Source organism: Tyto alba, unplaced genomic scaffold, assembly GCF_018691265.1.
Source record: "Tyto alba isolate M040663 unplaced genomic scaffold, T.alba_DEE_v4.0 Super-Scaffold_18, whole genome shotgun sequence".
NCBI lineage: Eukaryota > Metazoa > Chordata > Aves > Strigiformes > Tytonidae > Tyto > Tyto alba.
Window position 1 is genome coordinate 9,194,125 of NW_024881280.1, and position 22,385 is coordinate 9,216,509.

A 22,385-nucleotide genomic window follows, 5' to 3' on the forward strand; every position below is an offset into this window, starting at 1 on the left:
AACACAACAAAAACACTGAGAAATAAAAAAATAATTTAAAACTACTTAAAATGTTTAGCTCACCTTTCCAACAGCAGCAGCCATTATGTTGGTCTCCCCTGCTCTTTGCTTTCATTGCAGTGTCCAGCATTATGGCTGAAGGAATAGAGTACAGCAGAACCCCGCTAATTTACCTCACTAATTCACATACCTCACAATTTGCACACAAAAATTTGCCACTTTACCAAATTCCTAGGCAAAATAAAACTGAAAATCCTGTAGAGATGGTTTCTACCACTCAAATCACCTCACATTAATAAATATCCTACACAATATTGACTAGTACATTATTCAGTATTACCATCAAAATGTAAACTAAGATAATTTAATAAAGAAAATACATTTCTTTAAAACACCACCATATACTATGGCACTGACTTGCTCATTTTCAAACTTTGAAATTAACAGAAGGACTGCCCGCCAGTGAATTAGTGAGGCTCTACTGTACTTAAAATTGCAATGTCCTCATTGATATGCTTTTATCTACAACTGCCTTCAGACTGCATCGCATGGGAATACAGCAACTACACTTAACTATGTCCTGTTATATATTATAATTAGCGTCCCATTACTCTTTTAATTATTCATGCTTTCTCTTTCAGAAGATTATATATTCATCTTAGTGTTTGACTTCTGTCTCCTACATAGATTTTTTTTTTATGCAATATATAATACCAAGTGAAATTCAGCTCTCATGTATTCCTCTGATATTTAATCAAAACCAACTTGTCGCTTGATTTTTCCAAACCAAGACAGATTATCCAAAAATATCATAGACTACACCTCTGCTTCAAGCCAAAAATCAGAAACCTGATTCATTCCCAACTGCCAATCTTTTAATACAGTCAATAAATCACATAGCATTTCTGAGTTGAGATGATATTTGTCAGGTTTAGATCAGTTACCAGTTCAATGCAACTCCCATACTTCTCCAGAAAAAAAGACAGCATATTACCATATTTAATTAATCAAACTAACAACTGTGAAAAAATCTTACTGGTCTGACATCCCCACATGAGTTGGTAAATTGCCGTGCCAAGCCAAAATCCAGCATATAACACTTCCTACAGGTGCTAGGAAAACGTCCCATTGCGAAGTTAGACTAGGAAGAAAAACACAGATATACATACAGATATATACACACACACATATTTCAATATGTGCACATATTAATGCAATAACACAATCTCAGAAAACCCACATTCTACTTCTTTATCATTACTTTCATATTTTCAGTTCTACTAAACTCCCATTAAATTTTAAGAAAACACTGTTAAGAAAATCAGATATCCAACTTGGCATATCTGAACAGCAGCCTATGTGGTCCAAAAAGATTGTCGTCTTAGTTTGTCACTTAGAATATATTAGTTTTTAACAAGAATTTCCCAATTGTGTCACCCACTCGTATGTTTTGATTTGGACACTTCAAAAAAACCTACCAAACTAGGGGCTAACAAGTTCATCTAAACAAATGCACTAATATCATACATGCAGAATACGTAATAAGGGGTGCAATCTGCCTTTTCCTCTTCATGGGAGGGGGGAAGAATCAGGGTTCTTAAAAAAAAACCAAAACCAAACAAACAAACAAACAAACAAACAAAAAAAAACAAAAAAAAAAAAAACAAAAAAAAAAAACAAAAAAAAAAAAAAACAAAAAAACCACCCCACCAACAGTAAGAGCTGAAAAGCTCCAGTAAATTTTCTTATTTGCCTCTACAGATTAACGTTCCATGTTAGCCCTTTAAAAAAAAAAAAGAATTCTTCAACACTGCTAGTTTATGATGTTTGAACATGTTGGCTGAATCAGTTCAAGTCTCTCCCCACCAAATCTCCTTAGAATGGATTACATGATATAAAAAAAGATAAAGCTGAAAACAAGTTCTTTGAAATAGAATTGAAACTACACATCTAAGTAAGCTAGAAGCTTAATGCAATTAACTCTAGAAAAACTACTTTGCAGTACTGTTCTAAATAAATCTGAAATTCACAGCTGCTTCAATGTCAAAGGTTGAGGGTAAAAATCCATTGAAACCATGAATTGAAATGAGTCTGATCAACATTACTTTTAAATGGAACAGAATTTCAGCATTGCCTAATTCATCACAAGGCAAATAACCAACCAAGGATTTCAAGAGTTTAGCTCAGCATAAAGCTTGATTCTAGCATAATCTATACATAATAAAAGACAAGATGGACTTGTATTTTCAAGACAGGAAAACTGCATGCTAGAAAGCAATTGTGCCTTCATTTGAACATGTAATAACACAACTCCTAAAGGGGAACAAATATTCTTTCTTCTATGATTCTAATATATTGACTCACACTGCTGTTTATCCCAGCTAAACATTTAACTTTTGGGGGTTTTTTTTCATCCCCTAACAGCATTCTCTATGTCCATCTTATTTGAGCCCACAGACTCCAAGATACAGCTAGATAATAAGATGTCACCAATCCATCCTGCCAGGCATAAAGGAATACATTTCCCATTCAAAACTTGATTTGTTTTCATCACTGAAATTTTGCACTCCAGCTAACTCCTTCTCATCTATTTCACTTGACATTCACTGCCTCCTCTGTGTCCTTTCCCTGTTAAATGAAGTCTTGGGGATGGGTCAGAGAGAATACAAGTCTTATAAAAAGTTGCAAGGAAGAAGTGATGAAAATTAAAATTCCCTAATTCACACAAACTTATCAGAGGTTTTATGTAAACGTCTTCAGCTGACAGGAAATTTAGTTATATATATGCCAGATACATCCAGTCATATTTGCATCTATTAGAAAACACAAGATTTGTTTATTTTTCCTCATTTACAAATTTTGAAAGGTCAGAGTTCTAATGATATTTTTAATATAGAGCAATATTAGAAACAGATGATGCAATTTCAGGAATAAATTCAAAGAAAACTAGAAAAAAAGTAATAAGAACAAAAGCATGATGCTATTGGGAAGGCACTGTTCTCATGACATTTTGACAACGCTCATTTTATTAGAATTGCAAAATGAAGCAATTGAATAGTTTTCTCTTACAGTCCATCTTTTCTTTCTTTGTTTGTTATAAATATATTAAATACAAAAAAATTGCTATGAAAGATCTCATAAATACACCCTACAGTTAGTATCTATTATCTTAGATTTATTACATGAAGATATTAATTGCCATTAGCCAAACTCATTATATAATATCTCGTGACAAATATTCTTGATTGCATGATGCTACAGGTAAGAGTGGGAAGTTTTAACTACAGAAAATTGCAAAGAGGCCTAAGTAACTGGAGATTATGATGACAAAGACCAAAGTTATTGTTGTTGCAATCCAATATTACTTAATAGAAAAAAAATCTGCCCTATCTGATGAATAAACATTCTATTTCTGTTCCTTCTCATTTTTTCATTTTAACATCTAGTATAGAACCTATTCTTACTTATGCAGCCATCTAATGACCACATATTATTTGCCTCTTTTGATTTAATGGTCAGACTTACCGGTTTTATGTCCCTGTGCAGAAATCCCACAGAATGAATACTTTCAATAGATTCCAAAATCTGCTTCCCAAGCCGCAGAGTGGTACTAATGGTGAATGTTCCTCGAGACTGGCTCCGACGCAGGTCTGCCAAGTTCCGACCCTACAAATTAAAAGGATATTTTCATAAAAAAAATACTTACACCAAGATTCACAGATAGCATAAAGTCTTCCTATTTCTTCTTTAGCTGCATGGTTAACCATGGAATACTCTCATTACTTATCTCCGTATCGAAGGATAACACATCTCACCTAAATGACTGTGTATATGTCCCTGAGTACCTCCAACATTAAATTTAGAATCTATTTTTCAAAATACGAATGTAGTATATCTTTCTACTCCTAAATAACATGGACCAAACTAATCTCTACTAGAAGACTAGTACATTACATACGCTATTAGTTAATGTTGTATCTGCATCACACCTGAAAAAAGGCCACTGAGAAAATGCTCACAAAGATGTCTTTACCGTCACCTCTTTAAAGGAAAGTATATCATTTATTTAATTATACAGTATATCTTAGATGACTTAACCAAACAGACAAAAAATAGGTTATGCAGGAAATACATACTGTTGGTCTGTCAAAATAACAGATGACCAACAGTATGAACTAGAGCACACTTCTTCCAAGGAATAAACGACAACAATCTCATAACTGTAAGTGCTAATCACCCATTTTATCCCTTTTCACAGGAACAAGTCTTTCAGTAAAGTGAATTAAGTGTTTTCTTTTACTTGCAAAGCGTATTTTTTCACTTTCACTTAAAAAAAAAAATGCACAGACTAATATATTTTAGACTATTTTCAAGTGAAGACTTCAAAGGAATGTGAATTATCTCAGAAGACATTGCAGTTCACTCTTTCAATAGTCTGTTTTTTCTGAGGATGCAAACTTCCTCCTTTGAGAGAATTATGGAAAGGATATCAAAGGACAAAGATATAAGGAAATGCTCAATTTAGGTTTGCTCATTACTATGTGTTCATGATCTCTGTGAGGTTTTTTTAATCTGTCATCCTCTAAAACTTTACTGGTATTTTCATATATGCTTGGCTAATAAACCTAAACACACAAGTAAACTTTGAGTTCTATGTGATACACTGACCTGCAACTGCATGACCACATAGTTAAATCTGTCGTTCCTTCCACATCCAATGAATCTACAAACATGATCTTTTCCTGAGAGAAAAAAAAAACGGCTAATTAGCCAATAATAATAAAATTATGTGGTTTATTCCTTTAAATACATAGCAAATCACTGGAAGATATAGTTATATTTCTTTAGAGATCTTTAATAAACTAAGGCCCACACCCCCACAGTTCAACAGCTGTAAAACCAATGTCAGTTCTACCCTCAATTAAATAAAAGTTTTCTCCCATAACGTATGCAGCCCTACCACAGCTATCACTCTTCCGTAAGAAAACATGCATGACAACATGCCTACCTAAATGTCCATAAATTTGAGGCATTTTGGATTGGGAAAAGATTATTTTGTTGTAAAGCTGATGGCTTGTTTTATACAATATTCTTAGACATCATTACTCTTTTCCTATAAGCTGCAGCTGCCATGATGAAAGAAAACAATAGTAGTTACCTGTGGGTCATGTTTTATATTAAGAAATTGTAGAAAATGTAATTCAACTAAACCAAGTTATGAATATATTTTTCTAGAATATGATATTTGCTCTTTAGCTACAGAAGACAAATTCAGTTCAGGTACACTGAATCAAGGATAAAAGAATTGTAGTAGTTAAAAAAAAAAAAAATTAAAATCACAGTTTGGTTTAAGCCAATTTTTTGTAAAGCCTCCTCCTGTCCTAGGAGTGAACTATGGAACAGAAGAGGGCTGATCAAAAATAATCTCCTTAATATCCTGCAGTTCTAAATCAAAGCATAAGATTCCCCAGGTAGAGACAAAGGCAAGCCGAAGACTGCAGTAGGGAAACAGATGGGGAATGCAACCTCATTGTCATTTTGGTATCTGTGTTCATCGACTTGGGGAGAAGCTGGGACCCCTTATGGCCCCATTCTATGACAAAACAGGGAACTGTAGGGTATAAGTCCCTCAGGCCATTTACCTTCCTTTCTGACACCATGGAAGCTAAAACTAAAAGAAAGCTGATGGTCACAGGTAGCTGCTAAAGCTATGTAAAATTTGTGTCACCTAAGATTTCTTTCATTAATTTCTTTACCCTTAGGATTACCAGAATGTCATAAATACAAAAAAAAAGAAGTGGTAGGAAAAAAGCAATTCAAAAAATAGTAACAAAAAAACATTACTGCTTTCAAAACACCATTACTGCTAGCTTCAGATGTGGGAGGACTTTTTGCTACTGCTGCACTCATAGCTCTATCAAAGCCCTAAAACTTAGCCCTACAGCTTCTGAATATTCTCACTTCACTTGGCAGAAGAATGGTTGCCTATCTATTGTTTCCTCAGGAAGCTCTCTGCCACATACAGTTAAAACACATAGGCCCATTTAAGCAAAGAAAATGGTACAGGATTCATCAAAATAATTTATTTTAAAAGAAATCTCTACAACTGCTGCAAATACGTAAGTGCTAAACTGTAAGTATGACTGCTTTTCCTCCGCTTTTTCCTTCCACCCATTTGTTTAAGTAAGACAGGCAATATTACAGACAGTATAATTTTATGAAGAAAAAGGACCTGCAGCAAATTTGTCAAGATTAAATTTTGTATATTCATTGCTGCAGTTTCCAGTTAATGAAGTCTCATCTCAAATATTTACGATTCATTTTACAGCCACTGTGGGTATGCTGAAAGAACATCTTCAGAGAAACATATTTTAGTCAGATTTCATCTTATAGATTCAGTAAATGTCCAAAACTCAGTTTGGTCAGTGAAATTCCATTTTAACTGGAGAAGCAAGTCCAGTTCTGTGGTAAATTCTCTGGACACTAACTTCCACAAAAACTTTAGGAAACAGGAAAGGACAGAAGTAGGGCCTGTACACCTTATTCATATAGCATGATCCTCCGCCACTCCAGTGTGGCTATACGCACCTACTACACCTTTGCAGATCCCTTCAGTTCCTTCTCCTTCAATGAAAAAACAGTACTTTCTTGTACCTGTGAGCCACAGGGCTGGGGAACAGGGGGAGAAGATGGCAATAGGCTGCAGTGAAGAACTACACCCTTGAGAAGCTTCCTAGGGAGGGTATGAAGCCTACATGCCATTCCCCAGGCTGCAGTGCATCACTACAGCTAGCTTTTCAGCCTACACCAGACACAGCCCATCACGAAATTATGCTAGAGAGCTGTAAATGAGTGAGGGAGATGTCCGTAAGGTTGTGAGAGACAGAAACCAACTGAGTGAGTCTCACTTTCACTGAGTGAGATGTGATAAATCTGTCTGCTCCCATCTGACTGTGGAAACAGATGGCCTAACAACATGATTAAACAAAACAACCATCTGTTGCAGCAGATTTAAAAAAAAACAAAAAAACAAAAAAACACACAGACCAAAACACCCAAACAACAACAACAAAAAAAACAAACCAAAACCAGAGCTTAAAGAGTTAAACAGTATCCTGACAACAATAATTAGGAGACAGCATCATTGACAGACGAAAAAAAATAAAATAAAATCAAAGAGGCAATTGATGATTAAGCTGTAATAAATGGTCTTATCAGTGAACATACTCCTCCTTCATAATTAAGAGAGCAGTCATACAACTACTCCCATATTTAAGCATGTTTTGCTAGAACTGGGTCTCAAAAGAGAATCTTTGAAGTTTTTCATCATTCACTGTGCTGCATAACTACAAAGTTATGGCTCATTTCACCTCTGCAATGAATGACCACACTGTTTTAATATTCAAAATTTCTGAAAGCAAAAATAATACAAGTAGTACATCTCTGCACTTCTGCCAACAGCTATTCTCATTTCAGTTTCACAGTTTCTGTGAAATAAGATTCTAATACAGAAACACTCAAAAGCTTGTTTATAACCTCAAGAACGTGCTTAGCTCTAGTAAACACTGGAAGAGCTGTTTTGCTGGCTTGAGACCTATTACACCTGTTTATTTATTTTTTTCCTAAAAGCCTGTTCCTTCATAATTTTCCCAGAAATAGTACATGATAATGATTTAAAAAAAAAAAAAAAATCGGATCCACACATCAAGAAAATTCTGAATGTCATTGTCAGCTCACTGTCTGTCATTACATACTATTTATAGATCAAACTTTCCAAATATTTGCAAGAAAAAGGATTTTCATGGCAATTACATTCCTTCCTCTGATTTACATCCAAGGTACCTAGAACACCTTGAAAGTAAGAGAACCTTTGAGAAAAGGACAGTAATTATAACCCTTTGAGACAAGGATAGTTATTATATACATACATATATACACACACACACACACATGCCAAAAAGGGATAGAAGAACAAGATAAAAGTTGGTCTCAGAGGATGTATGCTATTCAAAGGTTGTTACAAGAATATCCTAAAAGAACTATTTACAGTTTCACCTGTTCTGCATCTGCATGAAAAAACACTTGCCAAAAATAAGAAAAATTTCCGCATGGTAAATGAAGCATTTAATAAAAAATATTCTCCAGGAAGCAATGATAAATTTGTTTTCTACTCCCCATTTTTGTCCGTTTCTCTTGATTTTCTCTCTGCCTCAAATTTTTAGCTCTTGCATACCAAAAACTTAGTAAGGTAGAAAAATTAATGGAAATAGCTCCTAGGAACCAAGATTTCATGTAAAACATGAAATGGTCTCTACCATAATCTTCTTTAATAAAAATCCTCTAAGTATTGATGAAAATATATGCATGTAAAGTTACCTCTCTGTGCAAACTATAAATCTCAATATATGCAAAAGGTTCACCCTTGACCCATCTCTTACTGCAGTCACTTTCCCGATCATCTAGAACATTCCCTATCTAAAACAAGAGCAGTTACACTGTAATGTGGAAGTTGCACAGCAATGAGTAAAGGTCACCTCTAGTGTTATTATCATGGAATCACTGACTTTTTTTTTCTTTTTTAAACTGTGCAAGAGAATAATAGGAGATTAAAATTAACGAATATTATTTAGATTGTTTTCTCATAAGGAAGGTGGTCAAAAGAGCTCTTTCTAAAGATCTCATACAAAATCAGGGTTCTGGTTATATAAAAAACTTCTGCTTATTGTTTTCTCAGAGAAATAATATTGAGAATAAATAACTGAAAGATCTTTACTTGGATTATACATTATTTGGATTATTTGCCTCAGTGGATCTGTTGCTCAGGTGTTCCATTATTCTATTCTTTTCATCTAGACAGCATTTCCCATGATTCAGTAGAACCTAAGACTCTTCTGCAGGAAGACTTGGGTTGTTAAAGGAATTATAATCCCAGAGGAAGACTGATAAGAGAATTATAACTTCTGCAAGGCTTTATGGCAATTATTCACAAATCAGTTTTTTATTATTTCAGCAAACATTACTGGTTTTCAAAAATATAAAAACCCAGGAGTTACAGAGTATTTGTTTCTTCAAAACTCACTATCTTTTAACATCATTTCTTTCAAGAACCCTGACAAATGGTTTCTAAATTTATGGTTGGTAATACAGAAATTTACTATTCATCTCAAGAAACTCTAAAATTCAAAAGAAAGCTAATATGCAGTCCCTGAATCTCCTTGCTCAACTGTATAATATTAGATGTTTTTGTGTCATTCTTTAAAAAGACATAAACATAGGAACAATGTGTGAACACTGTAACACATGACATGCTTGGCCTCTTCAATCTATAGAGGCTGTCAATTTCTGCTGCAATGTGACCTTTACAGCAGATTAGGCAGCACCATATGTCATGCAGATTTTGTTTTATTCAAACTAAGAGTTTGGAATAGTCATACTGCTGATAGGGATGGATGTATTAGTCAAAATCTTCCAGATTCAAAATATATTTTTTAAAGAAAAAGTCACTCTTTAAACCTTCTTTTTATAATCTCATGTTGTGAAAATCAATGAAGAGAAGCCCTTCCGTATTTCTCTGTATCGATAGCTTCAGACATTAAAGTAGTTAAAGGTACATCAAAAGTGACTATCCAAAGGTGTGATTCTGAATGATCAAGGACCTGAGCCCTGAAAGTATTTCAGGACTCTACATGCCAATAATATATTTCTACAAGTTACAGTATTTTAAAGTTTGGTTTTTGTTTGTTTGTGTGTGGGGTTTTTGAAGTATGTTTCCCATTTCAACATCAGCATTATTCTTGGCAATACTTGCAAAGGCAAAAAATACAAATATTCATATCCTGGATGCCATGTGAAGGACCCACAAATACTCAATGCTAGATAGTGAAGAAAAAAAGAGACCATCTTAGAAGGGGAAATAAAAAGCTAACAACAAATTCTGAAGCAAAAAAGGTAAAGAGAAGATATGGATCCAGAATAAACTAGAGCTGAGCATGGGTTTTGCAGCAATTCAATCTTTTTCTTGTTCTTTTTATTTTCATGTCATGCTGTTTCAAAGAAAAGGTTCATTGCAGCAAAACTTTCAGAAGCTGAAAGAGCTTCTATTCCACTTTTAATAACCATTCAGCAATAACCTGCAGAATATGGGGAATATTCACTCAAACTATGACTAAATAGAGATTATAATGATTTTTTAAGAAGACAGATACACTGACATTCTACTTCTGGCATATCCAGGGTACAGCCTTACCTTGCAATTTCTTCAACACAGCTACTTCCATTTTCAGCACTTGCTTTGGCTGCTGAGCTGATTCGACCTTCAGTGCAACATTTTCCCGAGTAAGCAAGTCCAGTGCATCGTAAATTTCTCCAAATCCTCCGCCTCCTATTTTCCTCAACTATATTCATGAGGTGGGGGAGAATAAAAAAAACAAAAACAAAAACAGATTTAAAAGAGGGGAGAAGAAAAGAAAGGAAATAAACCATCAATGCTTCTTTCTACTGCCTGCCATACTGCAAATGCTGTTGTATTACTAACAGATTTTAAAATAAGATAATCATATCCTTCAGTATGTAAAAGAGCTACTGAATTATCTACAAAGGTATGGTTAACCACAGTTTAGAAGAGAATCCTAGGAAAACAAGTTAATACACCTGCTCTCCATCTGCACCAAACTTCTTGTATATAATATAACAGAAGAGTGCACTAGCATTCCCAGCATGAATCTGACCAAAGTCAGCATGCTGAATAAAGTCTTTCCTCAAATAGTCACATACTACCTAGAGACCTTCAAATACAAATGCACAGTGACATTTTAAAAATATGCCATCTTTTTCTTTTTTCAGAAATATGCACACTGAATACTAAAGATATAAAACTCCTTGGACTTAGTGAAAAGAGACAGCATTTTCTATTACATACAGTGACTTACACATAACAGCTAAATCATAAACTATAAGAAATGGCTAAGATTATCTTTGAACACATATTTTAAATGTTACTCACATTTACTTATGGTTCACCATTCTTATTAAAAGACATACTAAAGAAACTTGCACCACTGAAAGTTTCATCTGTGTTAGGAAGAAATAAAAAGAATGCTTCTGGCATATTAATTACTTTGCACTGCATTCAGAGCAACTATTAATTGCTGCATTTTCAATCTGCTTTAACTGTTCACAGGGAACAGAGACCTGTCTAGTTTTCAGTATCAAAAACGTCAATGTTATTTCATGTAATGCTTTCATATGGCAATCTCCCCTGTAGCTACCATTAAAGCTGATAAAAGAGAAAATGAGACAAAAATTACTTACCCTAAGAAACACACAATATTCTATTTTTACTATATTTTACCTTGAAAGAACTGACATATTTCTTTAAATGTCATTTGAAAGCACATAGTTGCTAAGGTTATACAACTACACTGTATTAAATGTCACCTAAACATTCCGGGGTTCTAGAGATGAGCAATATGCTGACCTACCTTCAGATTCTGAAAATAAATCTAATGTCTCCTAATCCAGACAATCAGCTATCTGACTGAGAAGGAAAAACAACTTTGAAAATAGCCTAGGCCCCTAAGAATAAGGAAGAAGGTAACAGATAAAATACTCATATTGTTTACTTGCATTTTTCAAGTCATATCACTTGAAATTTTTATTCTGTATAATTACATTACTCAGTATTTCATCATGCACTTTCTGTCCTGAAGATCTTTTACCACCACAAGCAACTGCTATTTCAATATTTTTAGAATGAGGAAAATATGGTCCAAGATACATACATTGCATTATCTACATTACTCGCTTCTGGCCAATTCGTTGCTTGTTTTGAAAAGGTGCATAGGACAGACAGCACACCACATTTCCAGACCAACAGAATTAACCCACCTGAACATCTGCTTCTAGTTCAACACCTGCTGACTGCAAATCCACATGTTCATTTCTTTCTAACCAGCACACTAGCTGTTAGCAAATGCAACCTCTTTTCCACAGTCCGTATACTTTCTCTGAAGCACGTAACATGCATACTACCAACACAGGCTTAAGCCTGTTACTCTTTAACCTACACGTTTCAAGAATTTAACAAGTTTAAGTACAGAGTATCGCAAATCCTCAAGAAGTTTGCATCTTCAGACATGACTTGTTTAAGGTACTACTCAGGTAAGAATTTAGGGTTAACTGAAATAATGACAAACCATGAGAAATAGAAACCTTTCAACTCCAATGAAATAATCAATATAGCTTGATTACATTCAGATGTATTTAATATTTGCAGAGCGTTAGTCCTAACAGAAAGGAAAGAGATCTGTCATCTAGATATTGGGAAATAAAGCAACTTTTAACAGGATTATAAATATGCATATAGATTTTTTAAAAAGTGTGTGTGTATCTATGCATATCTGTCAAATATATGGCTTTGTGACTAATTTCGCTATTTTAAGTCTGCACTTTTCTGTTCCACCTCTTGGTTTGGTAATGCCATTACCTTGTGTGAGCTCTGAGCTATTAACAGGTCTCCAACAGTTCAACATAGACATCGATCTGACTGTAGGTTTCAGCATAAGCACACAAATTTTCAGCATAGTACAGGCGCAAGGGAGACAGCAAGAATGCATAGTGAAAAAGGTGAGAGGGGAAAAGGAGAGAGGTGACAGAGCCACCCTCACCCCATACAAGCTTACAGTAGTTTATCATATAAATTCATTTACCAGCTTCGATAAATGGTTAGACTGAGAAAGACTGTCTCTGACACTTGTTTCTTCTCTGATTGTGTGCTAAAAAAAATTTTTAAAGCAAACAAACAAAAAAAACAAGAAAAAAAAAAACAAACAAAACCAAACATACCACCACACTAATAAACCAGATCAATTTCTATCCACAGATAGAGTACACCAGAATCATTAACATACATCCAATAATGACACCAGTCAATAATTCCAAGCACAAATGAACCTCTCTGTAGAAAAAGTATTTTCCATGACCTTTGTCACTGGGTTACACACCACATTCTGCTATGAGCCCATGTTTTCCTCGGTCTTTTTGCTGCCAATGTGCCTGTAAGAGCCTTTCTCATCACTTTTCACATCCCTCACCAGTTTCAACCACCAGCTGAGCTCTGGTTTTCCCTATACACTCATACCAACACACTCCATATTAAGGCAAACTATTCCTCTTTCCACTTTCTGTTTGCTTTTGAGTTCAGACAGGAACTGACTGTTCAACCATTCTGGCCTCCTGCCACACCTGCTCAACATCTTTTACCTTGACAAGGACCATGTTGCCCTAATTTACACCTACACCACATTCTCCTATTTTGCACATTATTTTCAAGCTTCTCTTCTTTGCATTCAGCATCCCACACCCCAAACTCATTCTCTCCATTCTCCCTTCAACTCCTATCTCTTTGTATGCTTCAAGTCTAAAGCATACCACTTCCAACATGTTTTATCTTGGTACTTTCTCTTACACTGCATATTGAATGTTCTTAAACTTACCTAAAGCCAATTATCATTACAATCAAGTCTCTCCAAGTTAGGATTGTACTACATGTTTCAAAGGCAAAAAGGAGGGATGAGAAAAGGCATCGACAGAGGATGAAAGCAAATGCTAATAGATACAGAGACCAGTAGAAAGGGAGAGTGTCACTGAGGAAAAAATATTTTACAATGACTCTTCTATGCTTACTTTTCAAAATAGTACCACCTTAAAGAACACCTAGGCTAAAATTAAATTTAACTGAGCATGGTTTTTGAAATTGTTCATGTCCACAAATTCCAGGTATGTTTTCACAATTACAAAGACCAAGGTCCTGAACAGCAAGAATTCTGAAAACTGCATTTCAGCTGCAAATCTTTACATAACTTCCAGATTGTGTACTTTATTTTGCTGTAACCAGTTTAAGAAAAAAAAAAAAAAACAAAAATCTCATGCAGTCATACTACAGCACTGCCATTCTTCGGGGGGGGGGGGGGGGGGGGGGGGGGGGGGGGGGGGGGGGGAAGCAAGCAGGATATTGGGAGAGTTCCACAAGGAACAATCAGAAGTACTACTGATAATTAGGAACAGCACTCATTGTCACCACAACTTAAAAGTCCACTGGCTTATATCACCTCATCTTTCTACACAAGGAATTTTTAAGTACTCTACTGCTTCAAGAACACTAACAAAAAACTTCAATACTTCATAACCTAACAGAACAGTATGAATGATATTATTTATGTCAAGCACTAAGGAAATTCTAATATTTGCATGCTATTTTCTTCCGCTGGCAGACTGTCTTATGACATCCTGACTTCAGAAGGAAGTATATCGCCTTAGATGACATCAAGAAATCCTTAATGTTTGCTACAGAAGTTAAGAAATTAAAGAGTTATCCACAGACCATATTTGACACTCATCTACCTGTAATACTTGATCTGGAAAACATACATGTTAAAATGTATAATCACATGAAATGAACAACAGCCTACTCTCAAATTTTCCAAAAGACACCAATCTGATCATCATTCTTCATTACAAAGGAAAGAAAATAAACCTGAAGAAAACAGGATTACTGTTGCACATATCAGACAACTGGGTGACTTGTGGGTAGTGATATATTAGCATACTGTTATCTATTTATAATGTTATTTTATTCTATTTGATATGATTCAAGACTATGCTTTCAGTTTTTACTTTACTGCAACACTGAGATACAATATAAGAAAATATTTTACAAATACTTATACTCCAAAGATAGATGTTTAGGTTCTTTTTACACAAAATGATATATAAGGGTTTCCCACACAAGCTAGTATCAGCTTCCTGCATTTTTAAATGAAGGATAGGGCACAAGGTAGTTGAAATTATTTTCTCTGTATGAATTTTAAAGGAATGATGAATCTGTATCTTTTATGCTCTCACAGTTCTAACTAAAATACTGACATATGGGAGTAATATAAAGCAAAGATGGTGCAAAAAATAGTGATTCAGTATCCATCCACAGCCTACTAAACACACAGAGACCCCCAAAATGTTCTATTATGAAGTGGTGCTTTTTTCGCCCTTTTTTTTTCCCCCCATCTCAAAAAAATCCACAAGCAAAATTATTCTGAAGTGATCAAGGGAATGGAGAAGAACTAAAAGACATCAGCCTGTTCTTCCCAGCAAAAATAGTTTCAAATGGATACTATTTCCCTCTAGATGTAAATCAAGGATATGAACACCAAAAGGGAACAGAGCTATTTATGGTAAAGCCAATACTGGCACACAATCAAATAGAAATAATCAGACAGGAATAAATCTATGCTACAAAATAACAAACAAAAATCATTTCTAATTGGAAGAGCACTAAGGTCCCGAAAGATCTTCCTATAAGAAGTAACAAATCTCACAATCTGACTAGTTTCAAGAGGGTGCCTGACTGATTTCCAAAACAGACTGACATAATCACCGGCTGATTGGATTTAATATACTAACAGGACTCTTCCAGCTGTGCTCTGAACAGGCACTAAATCTGGATTTAAAAGCTTTCCTAGGTCCTTACCAGAAAAAAAGCCCACCTTAAATCCATATAACTTCCTTTTAAAGTAGGATAAGAGAAACAAGTGTCTTTAAAGTCCATTCACCATTTAACATCAGTATGAAGCAAAATACATCTCACAAGAATTTTGAAACAGATTTCAAAGTGCAAACTACTTCTTTTTAAAAATACGTTTAAAAAAAAAAAAAAAAAAAAAAAAAAAGAATCGCAGGAAGGTATACTCACCACTTTCCATCTTTCTTTGACCAAGATTCCCACACTGAGGATGTCAGGCTGCTCCCCTCCTCCACTCATTGCAACCCTCTGACGCGATGGAGCTGCTACACAAAGTCTATGTCAGTAGAAACCATCCAGATCCCAGGAGTGGCTTCCATTTAACCAGCGACTGCAGAAACAGAGCAGGACATGGGATCTCAGTGATTAACTGCGTAACATGAACTACAGCAACAGTTGTGTTTCTCACTTTGCACCCTAACTGGTGTTTGTAACCCATAGTGTTGGGATTCTAGCCAAACAACTTCCAGTAGAGAAAGAAATTCAAGTCTATACTTCCTTATTTTTTTAACCAGCTCTCTCGCAAACCTCCAAACCCCATCTCAGCACCGTAGCAATGAATATAAAAATTTTCAGCCACATTCTGCAGGCAGTTTCAAATTGCTGTAAATTATAATTACATTTAAATTTTAATAACAACAACTTTAAAAATCTAATTAATAATTTACTAAATAGTTGGTTACATAATTAATAGTAATATATAATAATAAGCTTAAAGTAAAATTAACCAAAAAATTAGAAAATTAAAAATAGATACTTAAATTGGAATTGTAATTGAAGTTCTTGCACTGCATACAGACTATTCCAAATTTTACAATGCATTTCACATAGCTAGGGTTACTTATGATTAAATATGTTTAAAGTACAATTTTGTTGGTTTATGTCAGGGTACAAATAGCTAAAGGAAAAAAAAAACAACTTGTCTTGTGTAATTGTATCAGTTTAATTTTTTATTTTTTTTGGCTTTAGGCAATCATCTCTAAATTGAATTTTATACAGCAATATAAAAATTTGTCTTTTGGAGATTAATCCACCCATAACAGCTCCCATCAGCAACTACCACAACCAATTAAAAGCTTATTTTCAATTGTTTGAAACTCTTCTACAATTGTGCTTATGTGTTACATGGGTATAACCATATAAGTGTAACTCTTTGTATAAACTCTCTCATACACTGATAAGACTCTTCAAAAACATATTTGCTTTGGGTTTATTTCTATCACTCCAAAATAGCGTAAACTAAAAGTGAAAAATTTTCCCGAATCAACACACAAATGGTATGCAAAATTGGTACAGCCATTCTGATTTAAATTAACAGTATGCCCTTCCATGTGGATAAATGCCAAGCTGGCTAAATTATGCTTTTTACAAAACAATCTGCTGCTTGAACAACCTGGCTTTTAAGACAGATGTTCACTTGACATGACAGTAACTGTGGTGGTTTTTTCACATTCTTTCATATTTATTTTTCGTATTTCATTTACGTCTTTCTTGCTTCAATTGTAAATTCTGACATTTAAACCAACTCCAAACAAAACAATCCCCTCTGGAGAAAAATTAATCTGGATCAGTTGAAGATCTAAATTTATACCAAATTAGAGAGGATTACATCCCTGTAGAAGAGTGTTCATTCAGAATATGTAGTCTGAATTGGTTTAATTCAAACAAATGAAGATAAACTAAATTAAGATTGCAAATTCTGAGTAATCGTGTCCACCCTGCAATTTAATCAAGTTGAACTAAACCAATTTAAATTCTGCCGGTGCTGGTGGATTCTCCCTGAAGATAAGGTCAAAATTCTAAAGAAAACTACAGTCATTGATGTGAACACCCTTAACATTGCTAACCACTGACCATATTTACTGGCCTTTCTAACAGAATTACCATAACACAGTCAGGAACTAAGTAAGTCAAAGAGAAAATGAAATGCAACTAATGAAAGGAAAAAGGTCTGTTTCCAAAATTACATGCTTGCAGCATATACAGTGATTTTTAGATTTATTCAAATCTTTGCTTCCCCTTCCACCACCCCTCAGTTACATCGAAGTAGATGGTGGTCTTCACTAAGTAATATGCTTACTCCTATTTTGGGACTTGAAGGTGTTTGGTTTGTTTTTTTTTTTTTGACACCTGCTTAAAAGAAAGTAAGGGAGATTGATCTTGCTGTAGCAAAATCTAAAATTGACAAATATGTGTTTTACTAAAGCTTTCAAATATGAGCAAAATTAATCACCTGTAGGAAAAGTAGATGCTTTATTAAAGCAAAGATATGACAACAGTGGATTCAGAGCTTTTTGATAATACCATCAGCATTGCCCAGATACCTGATTTGATACTTTTTTTTTTTTAAATACATTTCAAATTACAGTTTATAGTCACAGCTCAGAGACATTTCTGAGAGCTATTCATTCATGCATTCTTGAACACAATAAGAGAGCATCAGTAACTGGCCCAGAATGCAATGCTACAATACATATATCCACAGAACACTCCCATACTTTAAAAATTATCATAGAAATACCATATTATTGTAGATAACATCTGCAAGGCCAGGATAACAAAATCTTCACCTATACACAATTCCTCAATGCTATTAAAATACACTCATTCTTTGTTAAATCTCTTGTCATCCTATATCATTACAAAGCAATAAAATCTATTCTGTATCATCAGTTACTAGTATTCAAAGCACCAAAACCCCAGGACCCATTAAACTGTCATGCACAGGAGAGAAAAGTTGTCTCCTGAGTCCCTGAAGGCAAGGTGCTAGACACCTCCTGAAGCTTAATAATCAACCGCAAGCACTATTTTACTTGAAAAACACAAGTTCTACAAACACATCAAGGTTAATTCAAAGAATACTCTTTTCTTCAAGAATAAGTAGCAGGAAGATTCAGTCACAGATTTCAAGGCCAAAAAGCTTGAAATTAGCCCAGACTTTTACCTGATCAGGCCTCATTTCTTCACTAATGTAACAGTCCCAATGATGAAGAGTCCCCTGTCTTCACTGGTAACGTGTTCCAGTATGTCTAATTTTAGTTTCTCACCACAGGACTTTGTTACAGTTTTGGAAACCAAATTCCATTCCCAGTAATTTCACCTCATTTAAGCATCTAAACACATTTAACCTCCTCGAAATTAACAAATTAAGCTTTAAGCCTTCCTTCCTATCCCATGGGTCTTTTATGTGGTCCTCCTTTGAATATCCTCTCCTCGCTCCACATTTTTCTTCTGGTATGGGCAGCAATATTGAGTTAGATATCAACACTGAATTACACTCGATCATACCAATACCCAATATAGAGAAAAGATAATTTTTTTATTTCTTTGCGATAGTCTTACTGCCCTAATTTAAGTCTGAAGCTGTTTTATACTTTTGCTAAATCACAACTCTTACAGATGCTTATACACCTCCATGCTTATACTCAGGCACTGCTGCAAGAATGTGATTTCTTTAAAGCCTTTATTCACAACCTGATCTAGACTGGGTTTCATTGCTCTGATGTGTTCTCTAACGACCTTAACAGTTAATTGCAATATATCTCATAAAATTCTATCAATTCATCAGTGTCTTTATCAGACCAGTTTATCAGATCAGAGGAAACGTGTAAGATAACAGAATTATCACAGTTAAAGGCAATCAGCCCTCTGTCAAATTTATTTCCAAGTGACAGGTCATGGAATAACTAGGACAATGCAATGAGTACAGACTATGTTCCATAACATAAGTCTTTGCTTGGGAACTGATCACAGCATAATATAAGAACAGGTAAAGCAGGGTTTGTACAATATTAAATTCTGGATACAAGCACTAACAGCATCCATTATTTAAAACTCTCCTATCCACCTAACTGTGTTTAACTACATATCATCCCCACAAAATTTATTTCATTTACCCAAACCAAGTACACTAAAAGATTATATGCTATTAGAAAAACACAGTGCAAAATTTCCAGGAAAAAAAAAAAAAAGTCAACTTGGTAAAAACCAATAGCTCAGCAAGCAAAGACAATTATTTTATCTCATTTGTGTGCATGTATATAATGTCTTTAAAAGTGGTCCTAAACTGAAGCCAATCTCTGCTTACCAGCCTTTGTTGATGTTTAAACTCAGATCTAAAGCTGAGAAAGTAGTACAGACTATTTTGGCTAACTGGAGGTACTGTAAATTTCAGGACAAAGCAAGTAAGAACAGAAGATTTCTTCTATTCCACAGAATGTAGAAATATATGTCCTGTTGCCTCCCCTCTGGAATAATATCAACCTTTTGCTATTAGGAGCTCTATCTACCTGCCTTCAGTTCATTAAAAAACTAGTAAATGAACTGGAATCTACCAAAGTTGCTTTACACTTCTGTACTTGCTACTTTTGACCAGAAGAACTTAAAGGAACAAAGAAAAGTTTAACAAGTCAGCATAAAGAGAAAATCAGTGCAGGGAATGTTCAAAGGTCCTAATGCTACTACATCTATGGTAAAGTCTGCTTTCTTAGGCTAAGAAGCATGTTCAAAAATTCTGAGACTAGAAATGTTTTAAGTGTGTCTATTTGAATATCCAAACTAGAAAGCTGAATATTTTCTAAATACATTAGTTAGAAGCTGAGGTCCTGAAAATCATCATTCAGCACGTCAATGAGAAAACTAAATTTAAGACATCAACCAAAATCTCCAACTGTACTGGTTGTGAAGAAAATCTTTTAAAAAATTTAACATACAACCAATGCCATTTTAGGTTTTCCTATCTCAAGCTCTTGGGTGCCAAAATACTCATCACCACTTACAGATTCCAGGTGTGAAAAGCTCCCAACTGTCTTGTGTGCTACTGCCAAAGAGTCTAGATTTCCTTCTGGCAACTTCTGCACTTACAGCTATGTTGTTATTACAAAAGTGGCACTATTTTCTCACTTAGAAGACAGAGTTAAAAATATAACGGTCTTATTTTAAAAATACATATTTCAAGCTACCACACTATTTCCACTTTGTAAGGGAATTCAGCACCAAAATGTTACAAAAATCTAAGTAAGGCAATGTTTATGGAAGGAGTATATTATCTTTTACTAAACCAACTGATACTGGTGGCAAAACCCTGTAAGTTTTAGGCACACAAACCCCCTTCAAGTCTAAAATATAATGAGCAACATAAAAATTAAATTGAACTTGAAAGCAATTGCACTGAAGCAAACTTCATTATGTTTCCTGATTAGACCAACTGAGATAAAAGGTACTCAATATCTTGACATAAAAAGAAGCACCTTGGTACGTGCATGACAGGAAGACACTATAGGATTGTGGCTCCTATGAGAAACTCGGCATGTAATTCATTATCTACAGAAAAACAGAAATTTTTGGTCAGGGAGAATGACTCATGAAGCAAAAACTCTATTTAATCCATGATATTTTTACCATGGTATTTTTCAACTGAGTTAATTTCTTAATTTGATCTGTCAAACAATTGACTATGTCAGAACAAAACAATGGAAGTTAGCTGTGAGGACAGAGAAAGGCTGGACTACTGTGATGCTTTCAACTCAAACCAGCTGTTAAACTACAACATCAGGTACAAAGCCTTTAATACTGATGTGGAAATCTAAACCTGTGGAGAGGTTAACTTCATTCCAAATAACACTGTATTATTCTCAATTTTTTTCCACAAATCAGAGTGAGTTCCAAATCAAAAAGAGGCTTGTGAAACCTTATTATTTACTCCAAAATTAATTTGAAAACCCTAAAAGCGGCATTTGTTTTTTTAAAAAAAGAGCTGTATTTCTGTGTCTCGGATTCACTATAACTGTTCACTACCACTGTATTTACAACAAATGTGAATTGAACTAGAAGTCGGGTTCTTTGCTATTATAAGAATTTGTTTTACCTGTCATAAAAGTCTTCTTCAAAGAAACTAGTTGTCTGATCGCTTGCATGAAGTGAAAAATATTTTTCAACATGCAAATGGAAAAATCAGTTCTGCAGTTACCTAAATTATACAGCATTACAATAATTATTTTTCAATATCCTTGTAAAATTTTCATTGCAAAAGAGTTAAGTGACAATGAAGTAGGGTTTTGAACACCGATACAGACAGCTTGAAGTCAATTAAGATATTTTAAACAGTGACATAGTAATATAATACCAAACTATTTATAGTCTGGATTTATCAGCAAAATAAAAACCTTTGTTTCCAGTTATTTGAAAAGTTGGAATAGTCAATCACCTTCTTAGCATACACTTAGAATATTAATAATTACCATCAATGTCACTAGTTTTATATACCAAATAACATAAATTGATCCTTTAAGACACTCTAAACTATTGCCCTTTCCAGTTATACTATCTATTCCTATTATTTCATAAATTAATTTTCTCAGTAAAGAAAAAACATAAGCACCCAACTCAGGCATACAACACACAACTACAAAAGGCAAACAATGCACTGCTCTGAAGAATTTCTTCCAAAGCCTACAAAACTTTTGGCAGTAGATATACAGCAATTTATATAGAAGAGCTGCTGCTAAGGACTGTGTAAGAATGATGCAAGGGCATATATACAACTAACTGTTATTAACTTCTGAATCCTTAATCCAATCAAGTAAAGTTCAGTGTACACTAAATATAAGTGAATAACACTTTTTTGAAAATATAAAAAAAAAAAAAAAAAATCAGCAGAGGAACTTGGGTGAGAGGCTAAGATGGATGACATGCAAATAGGAGAATGCCGTCTGTATTGATAGTTCAAATGATAACAAGGTTGACAGTGGGAGACAAGCAGCCCAGCTGGCAGACCACAAGACTATAATCGCTGTATGGTGCCCAGGCTGCA

General features: G+C 34.5%; 1 protein-coding gene across 7 annotated transcripts in view; it reads right to left on the reverse strand.

Annotated features, from left to right (window-relative positions):
- The window catches only part of TTBK2 (tau tubulin kinase 2), a 103,843-nt gene that overhangs the window by 61,749 nt on the left and 19,709 nt on the right, over positions 1-22,385 (reverse strand). For 6 of the 7 annotated variants that reach the window (XM_042790846.1, XM_042790845.1, XM_032984609.2 and 3 more), the window contains exons 2-6: positions 15,746-15,905; positions 10,247-10,394; positions 4,669-4,742; positions 3,526-3,666; positions 1,037-1,141 (exon numbers count right to left, since the gene is read on the reverse strand). In XM_042790846.1, coding sequence (XP_042646780.1) covers positions 1,037-1,141; positions 3,526-3,666; positions 4,669-4,742; positions 10,247-10,394; positions 15,746-15,814 — 537 coding nt within the window. In that variant the 5' untranslated portion in view covers positions 15,815-15,905. Of the gene's footprint in view, positions 1-1,036; positions 1,142-3,525; positions 3,667-4,668; positions 4,743-10,246; positions 10,395-15,745; positions 15,906-22,385 lie in introns of those variants that run through there. The other variant, XM_032984610.2, reaches the window with a different exon arrangement.